The sequence below is a fragment of the Sinocyclocheilus anshuiensis genome, unplaced genomic scaffold (genome assembly GCF_001515605.1).
Source record: "Sinocyclocheilus anshuiensis isolate Anshui unplaced genomic scaffold, SAMN03320099.WGS_v1.1 scaffold733, whole genome shotgun sequence".
In the NCBI taxonomy this organism is placed as follows: domain Eukaryota; kingdom Metazoa; phylum Chordata; class Actinopteri; order Cypriniformes; family Cyprinidae; genus Sinocyclocheilus; species Sinocyclocheilus anshuiensis.
In genome coordinates, this window is record NW_015539923.1 from 647,700 (window position 1) to 656,342 (window position 8,643).

Genomic DNA, 8,643 nt, shown 5'->3' on the forward strand with positions numbered 1-8,643 from the left:
TCACCATTATAGTGATTAGCGTTCCCTTTGGTTGGGCACGTTGAACTTCATTTATGTTATTATAATTTTCTTCTTGTTAATACAGCAATGCATCATGAAGTCAGAGTTATTTGATTTCAAGAGAAGAAAAATAATAAATAGGTTGCTTTTAAAAAGTGACCTATCTTCTTATTAAAACTTTAATGCTTTGTTTTGTGTGTGAGTTTATTAATGAAGATTTTCCAGTTTCAGTTTTCATAAATACCTTGAGATGATTTTAATTGGGTTTATATAATCCTTAAATAGTGTGTGGTAATATGCTAAAGTCACACACAGACTTAAACATTCAGCACGTGAACTACAACAATGGTAGTTGAAAAAAAATTTCATTTATTTTCATTAATTGTAACAATAACCATTTTATTTGCTCTTTTTGTTGTGCTACTACTGACACAAGACAGCAAATAAAATTGGCAAATTAAATCAACGACTGTAAAACAAAGCAACTGTATAATTTATTCATGCCGCAATGCAGTTCTTTTTTAGTTACTAGAACTCTCGTGTAAGTAAACTATACTAACTAAGCATTTGTCAGTACAACATACTATTCCTATTTCACTTTACTTAGTTTTTTCAAGGCAATCGGTTTGCATGCTTTTTTTAAGTAAGCCCAAGTAATTAGATTTTACAGTGTATGTAGTAATGTCTAAGTCATAAATTGTTCTTTTTGAGTCAGTGTATGGCACGAAAACAGTATAGTTTAATGATACTTCTATGTTGCTTTTCTGTCATTTTTGAAGCTTCAAAGCTCCAGTCCCCAATCGTTGTAACCATATGAGGAAAAATTACCATTACCATTTGCATCAAATATTCTCCTTTTGTGTTCCACAGCAAAATGAACCATTAGAACAACATAACTTGACATAATTTTCATTTCTGGATAAACTATTGCTTTAAATCTGTTCTAATGTGTCCAGATGTGTCCTGTTTCATTATTACTGATACTTACAATTCGACCTCGTATTGCATTGCTGAACAAGCTGTTTTTCGACTTTATATCAAATCTGCAAAATAAAAGACAACCAATTAGGCCAACACATGGGCTTGCTTTTTGTAAATGCTCTTTTATGACACTCTGGCTGTCTATGAATGCTGGCACTCACAGGTGTAGCTCGTCTCTGCTGAACGGTTGGGATAGCACCCGTGTGCGTGGGTCTTGGGGCTCCGGTACGCCTGGCTGGAACAGCTGATTGATCTTCGTCCAAAACGAGCTTATTACGCCCATGAGCCCCGTCTTCTCTTTCAGCTGATATGTCTGGAAAAACAACCATAACGGAACTAAAATTAAACAGAGATTAATCCATTTATATCCAGAGCTAAAGAGAGACGAGACACACTAGAAGTTGAGACCAGAGTCAGACGATTTAACACCACATGTGTGGAATGGAATTATATCTTGTTTTGTGGGCAAACAAAGCACATGGGATGTGGGTCCATATGTGTCAACAGCTAATCCACCATTATCAGATTATATCATTCAATACAACTCACCACCTCAAAGGATAAATCATTCTTTCAGGATGTCACTCTAAGCCAAATTTAAATGTATGGGAAAATGTGACGTTAACAATCATCTTAGTATGCAGCGTATGACAAATGCCTCTTGCAGGAATTTGAAAATATTTTACAAGTAATCGGCTTGTTGACCGTGTAATCAGATCTTTTTTTTCTCTGCAGTGTTCAGACTTTGAGAATTGACTTTTGGCATTACAACTGCTCTTAGACCGCGCCAACCCCGAGCACTTACAAAGATCATCATGGAGCCAAAGCTCTTAACACCAAAAACATGACACTCATGGGCTGTGCCAGTGTCCACATTTGGAGTGACTGTTGAGTCTCTGAACAGCTCGGATTGACACATTGGGCTCTCATTTGAACAGAACTGTTTCTAAGCATTGGCATTAGTTTATTTGTCAGTGCAATCTGTACCAGTAAAACACTGGAGTAAAATGTCAGGTCATACTTATTATACATACGTGTATATAAAATATATAAAATATTTTTTTTTAAATGTAATTTATTCTTTTGATGCAAACACTGAATTTTCAGCATCATTACTCCAGTCTTCAGTGTCACATGATCCTTTGGATATCATTCTGATATGATGATTTGCTGCTCAAGAAACATTTCTTATTATTATCAATGTTGAAAACAGTTGTGCTGCTTAATATTTTTGTGCAAACTGTGATACTTTAAGAAGCAATCGAATGTCTTTACCATCACTTTGGTCAATTTAATGCATCCTTGCTGAATACAAGTATTAATAAAAAAAAAAAAAAGTCACCAAAATAGGAACCGTCCTAATGGGAGCTAACAGTTGATTGTTGATTTTAATGGAAGCATTTTAGTTTGAATACACTAGCAACACAAGATTGATTCTCAGAAAACACATATAACATATCTTATTAAAGATTCTGACATATGCATGCATGTAAATTGTGTATCCTTGTATTTTTTTCTATGGGGCTGTTAAAGAGAGTCAAAGGTAAACGGAATCAGAACATGATGCAGACCAGACTCAAACCTAGGTCCTTGAGAGCTTTATGAGCCTCACAGATCACCCACTGCATCATCTTTATATTTTATTCTCAAATGGCAGCCTTTTTATGTGTCTGTTTCCCTTTTATAGTAACTCACCTTTTTAGTCGGCACTCTGATCTTAAGAAGTTCTGCCTCACGACTGAGAACGGACCAGGGAACATGGAGACGGGTAAACCGGACCGTTCTCATCTTGAAAGAAAAAGAAAATTAGTTTAAAGAGTAAAGCACCACTGAATAATGCAGTCGATTTGGTTTGCAGGATGCAACTGAAAATTTGCTTCAAGATAAGGTGATTGGTGCAAACACACACACACACACACACACATACACACAGAGAGAGAGAGTTTAAGAAGCAGCTGTTACTAAAATGGTCTTATTCAGCGTGGATGAATGACACACACACAAACACATCAAACACAAACACCTCTGGCACTGAGGATCAACCATAATCTGCCTTTAGGCTAGAGACAGCAGTACTCAAATTTAATCCACACTAACATAACACAACTGATCTACCACCATCACACCACCAACAATCAAACGTACACCCACATCACAGCTTTCACTCAGGATTTCACTTTCATCAGTCAATCTTAATGTTAAAATGAACCCTGGGGCCAATTTCAGATCTGTACAGACATCGGACATAGGAACAATGCCTTTGCATCTAAGAATTAATTTACTATTATAGCTAGTTATGCAATATCAAAAAATAATGTTTTTCACTTACAAAATAATTTGCAAGTACACAACATGGTAGAATTTGTTTTCAGTGTAATTTATGCCGATTAATTAAAAACACTGTGTTCAAGCAGATGATTTTCATTGCATTATTCATTATTATTATCGAGTAAGCAAAAACTAAAAATCATAATGGTCCTAAAAATAGGCTTTGTTTTCATTATGCAAAATATAATTTCTTTTAGGTTGAAATATCTAGTCGTTTCTTCGTGCATAAGGTGTACTCAAACCTGCATAATAATAGGAACTCTATTTGGATTCATGAGGGTATTGCTTGAGTATAAGCTTTTTTGGGGGGAAAAAAGCTGCATGAGTCAACCAATCTACTCCTATTCAGAAATACTAAGCTCTCCCTGCTTCAACTTTGGAAAATCCATGATGCAGGGGGAACCGATCATCCCTTGTGACAACCATAGTTGCATCCGTCGCAAATATATCGCTGGGGGCCACCACTGCAGCATTGCAAGAAAGCGAAGAAATGCTCTTTGGCATCTGTTAACTAGTATTAAAATATGCTGCATTGCTTGAAAATGAAAACTAGCTCCCCCTTCAAAAAAGATAGACTTTTCTTGGTGTGGGAGGGTTTGGGCTTTTTCTAAACTGGGTCTCCAATTCTTAAGTTCCAAGGTCACCTTGGGAATCTCTTGATTGTGTTTATTCTGTTAGTATTACACTCAAAACTGAGCTCATCCCTGATTATTCATGGCTCAACACATGAGACAATGACACATTAATGTGTTTGCCAGGAAAATGATATAGAGACATGCATGGGCAAACAAGAACACACACAGGCTATGTTCAGAATATACTATGCTACTCACACTAATTTTGCAATATGCAGATTTTTGGCCTGTTTTAAGCACCATTTTCGTTATCTGATCAGACTGATTGAATTAAGGACTTTTACACAAAATGTATTTTAAATAAATGCAAAACAACACCTTTTAATTTCCAAAAATGATAACTGTGTCGACACCACTTGTGAAATTACATACACTACTGTTCAAATGTTTTGGGTCAGTAATTTATTTATTTTTTTTAAAGAAATTAATACTTTTATTCAGCAACAATGCATTAAATTGATCAAAAGTGACAGTAAAGACGTTTATAATGTAAAGTCTATTTTAAATAAATGCTGTTCTTTTGAACTGTCTTTAAATCAAAGAACCCTGAAAAAATGTATCACGTTTTTCACAACAACAAAACTCTTTCTTGAGCAGCAAATCAGCATATTAGAATGATTTCTGAAGGATCATGAGACACTGAAGACTGGAGTAATGATGCTGAAAATTCAGCTTTGCATCACAGGAATAAATTACATTTTAAATTATATTCAAATAGAAAACATTTATTTAAAATTGTAATAATATTTATTTTTACTGTATTTTTGATTAAATAAATGCAGCCTTGGTAAGCATAAGAGTTTCAAAAAGATTTTAAAAAATCTTACCAACTTTTGAACAGTAGTGTATGGATATAAGCAGATCATATGACAATTTACAGTAGCATCCTGCTGTTTGAAATGTTGCATAATGCATTGTTTCTTACATATTTAAGAACTAAAAATAGTAGGCAGTACAGTATTTAGTGTATACTGCGTAGTATGCAGTTGGCTAGTATAGCAGTCTGAACATAACTATGCACACATCAACACAAACCTCTTTGTCATGTTCAATCTCCAAGCCTTCCTCCTGAAGTCCTCTTTCAAATTCCTCTCTAATTTTATCTTGTAGTTCATTGGCGGGTTCCATCGCAAGCCCCGCCTCCAGCACTGCCTCCAAAATATCGCCCTTCGTACTCCTGTGTGAAGGGGTGGGGCTTTGAGACGGCACGTTACCGTTAGAGACAACAGAGAGGCGGTGTTGGGACTGACGTCTCTTGCAGTGATAAACAAGAACGTAGTCCACTCTTCTGCGGCCGTCTGCAAAACACAGCCCTCCTCCTGGACCAGGGCCCGGCTCCTCCTGAAAACACACACAAGCATTCTTCAGCTCCGTAACATCTAGACACATCTGCATGGCTGTACAGCGAAAGCTATAATTGCAGATTCCTGGAGCTCTCTCAAAGCTGCATAGTGTGTAGTTGGCAGTTTGAGCAAAAAAAATTGAGGATCTGGGTCATCCACTGATTGGCTGGTGGTTCAAAGCTTTTGGACGTTTCCCGTCATACTCATGTTTAATTCGAATTCTGCTTTTGAGCAAGGTGCATAACTAGGACGGTCCCTGTGGTTTGCAAATTAGTGGATAAAACTGTCAGCTGACATTGTGGTTTTCATAATATTCTGTTCACACTACAAAAAGATCCCCAAAAATGTTATGATCAGAAGATATAAGATAATATATTTTACCCCAAATAAGAACAAATGAAAACTTATATTTTGCAAAAAGACATTTTGTGATTTTTTTTCTTGCATTATGAAATTACAGACTTGCACCCCAATTCCATAAGCAAAAATAAATAAATAAAACTATTTTTGTTACTGTAAAGCAAAAAACAACAACAGCAGTTTACTGTATGCATATATATTTAATTTATACAAATAAGATATTAATAAAATATTTTTTATATAAAAATACAAAATATATAACAAAAAAGTCTTACATTTTTTTCATATCTTTGAGTTTTGTCAAAGAATCACAGTTTTAGGGGGCAATATTTACCAGTGTCTGTTCTTGGGAGCATTTTTACTGTATGTTAAAGAACTTTATAATAATCAAGTTCATTGGAATGTGAATTGTGTTAAAAGAAAATGCCTTGGGATTTCTACAGGCTATGGGAACGTCTAGTGCAAATATTTAACTGATGCCATTTAGTAGATGCTTTCCAATATGATACATTGAAAACACATCGCAAGTTCCACTGAAGCATGAAAAAAACTCATTACAACAAAGTATAAATATTTAATTTATGCAGATAAGATTTTTTCATTTCATTTTTAATTTAAAATGCCTTAATGCAAATTCTAAATTTCTTATTTCTTTAATTTGATTTTGGAAAAAAGCATTTGAAGGTTCCACCAAAGCATGTTGGGATCTTGGGGAGTGTTTTCCTCCACTGGAGAATGGATTCTCAGACTGTAACTGTCCAGTAGTGATATGGATTTTTCAATGGTCGATGCCAATATCTAGAGATTTTTTTCCCACTGACTCCAACCCACAATCTTTGTGTGACCAGCTTACAATTGCAAAATCACTGCATTTTCTTATGTCACCTTACTTGACCCCTGGGGAGTCCGTGAAGCTTCTGCAGAGGGTCCATTGAGAAGATGCACATAATTCAAGATTCAATTCAAGTTTATTTGCAGTTCAATTTGCAGAATTGAATTGAATTGAACATAACATATGCAATGCAAATATTTTAATATGATCTAACCAGAACCATTATTTAATGCAATAATGTCAGTTAATAATTTAACATAAAGTGCTCTAAAAGTAATACCTGTCTTTGATAATAAACAACATTTCCGCTTAAAGCCTGCATTAGACAACAGAAATCACGCACCGTGTCCTCAGCAATGTCGTTGGCATCATGCCCGCTGCTGGCTGTGCCCTGCTGGCCCAGTTCAGAGATATCTCGGGCAAGACAGCAGAGTTTCTCGCTCTGCATTGAAGAGGACTCACTCTTCACGGCAGAAACACGCATGCGCTCAGGGGCCCCATTCCAATTTTCTGTTAGATAGAGATATTCACAGGTTAATTTTGATGTCTAATAATATCTTACTGAAAGTCTTCTGTTATGGCATTTTTCTCTTATGTCAGTTTCTTTGTGTGTGCTTTGACAATATTGCATGCAAAACAATCATGCCAATAAATTGCTTGAAATTGAAATGGAACTGAGAGAGAGAGAGAGAGAGAGAGAGAGAGAGAATGCTTCCATTTAAAAGTAGAGACTATAAACCTTTCAGCACCAAGGACAGCGACATAATTGAAGGCTGTGCCTCAACGCAATGCTGACTCTGATCACACAAACAGCGGCACTTACACCTCTAGTCTTTCTAAATATTCTCACACCTGACTAACGCGTCACTTAAATATGCCTCATGCCTTCAGGTAAACAAACACAGGGATTCATGACTCTTAGAGAAAGCTATAAGCGCATTTACACCACCTGACCAAACCATGCATCGCTCCACAGTCTATTTGTGCATTTATTTCCCAGTGCTTTCATATGAAACCACAGTTTCCATTCTGTCGTCAATGTCAAAAGAGAAAAAAGATCATAAAGTGTGTTTGACTGTTATGAGAAAACAACACATGGCGTCAGATTGCGCTTGAAATAGCTCCAGCTTATTGCCCCAGCTAATTATACAAACCCCCTCCGACATACTGAGCCCTCTCATTGTTTTCCAAAGCAAAGGATGAATTCTAACACAATTAGTTACAACGTTAACGAGTGTTAAAGTGTGACAGCCCGTCTGAAGGGGCAAATAATGGCGTGCGCCTCATTGCAATTAACATCAACGACCAGTTTGGTGCCACTCAAATGTTCAGTTTTCACCACATCAGACTAATGGACTATAAATGCATGAGTACGTGAAATAACATGCATGCATTTGCAACAGTTGAATATAAAACGATAACCAAACAAGCCAATTTATTCAAGTGCCAATTGCACAGACATACAGCAAATGAATGCACTTTCCCTTTGGCTCAGAGAATCCAATGCACTCGCACACAAACAACAGCATCAACAAACAACATCCACCGGAGTGCTAGGACTGGTACTCACCCGTGGCAGAGGGCGACCTGTTCAGTGCCATCTTCATGTTCCCGGTGATATGGTGGACAATCCGCTCGCGGCCCCGCGCAGCTTAATGCGCTCGTGCTGCTGCCATTAATTCCGTGGAGCGCTCGAGACGCTCAAACTTCCAGCGCGCGTGCACCGAGAGAACAGTGACAGACGACACAACACCCCCCCGCCTTCTCTCTCTCTCTCACACACACACACACACACACACACACACAAGGTAGGCCTATCTCTCACAAACAGACGCTAAATGCATAATACTAATTATTACAAACTAACCGTGGAAAATATTTTAAAACATAAAAATAAATTATGTTTTATGACCAAGCATTATATAATAAATAAAACAGTAGTTTAGAAAGGAATGAAAATACTGTCATCATTTACTCACCCTCATATCGTTCCAAACATTAGGCAGAACCAGAGTTTCAATCACTTTTTAAAAGTGGCAATCTTGAATTATGTGCATCTTCTCAATGGACCCTCTGCAGAAGCTTCACGGACCCCCCAGGGGTCAAGTAAGGTCCCTTTAAGGTCATCTTGAATATCACCCTTTGACCCGTTATAGTTTTAACT

General features: G+C 36.9%; 1 protein-coding gene across 1 annotated transcript in view; it reads right to left on the reverse strand.

Annotated features, from left to right (window-relative positions):
* The window catches only part of ano2a (anoctamin 2a), a 34,525-nt gene extending 26,339 nt beyond the window's left edge, over nt 1-8,186 (reverse strand). Inside the window, exons 1-6 of the mRNA XM_016483596.1 lie at nt 8,050-8,186; nt 6,823-6,989; nt 4,980-5,285; nt 2,677-2,769; nt 1,143-1,294; nt 989-1,043 (exon numbers count right to left, since the gene is read on the reverse strand). Coding sequence (XP_016339082.1) covers nt 989-1,043; nt 1,143-1,294; nt 2,677-2,769; nt 4,980-5,285; nt 6,823-6,989; nt 8,050-8,086 — 810 coding nt within the window. The 5' untranslated portion in view covers nt 8,087-8,186. The remainder of the gene's footprint in view (nt 1-988; nt 1,044-1,142; nt 1,295-2,676; nt 2,770-4,979; nt 5,286-6,822; nt 6,990-8,049) is intronic.
* Nucleotides 8,187-8,643: the final 457 nt, after the last annotated feature.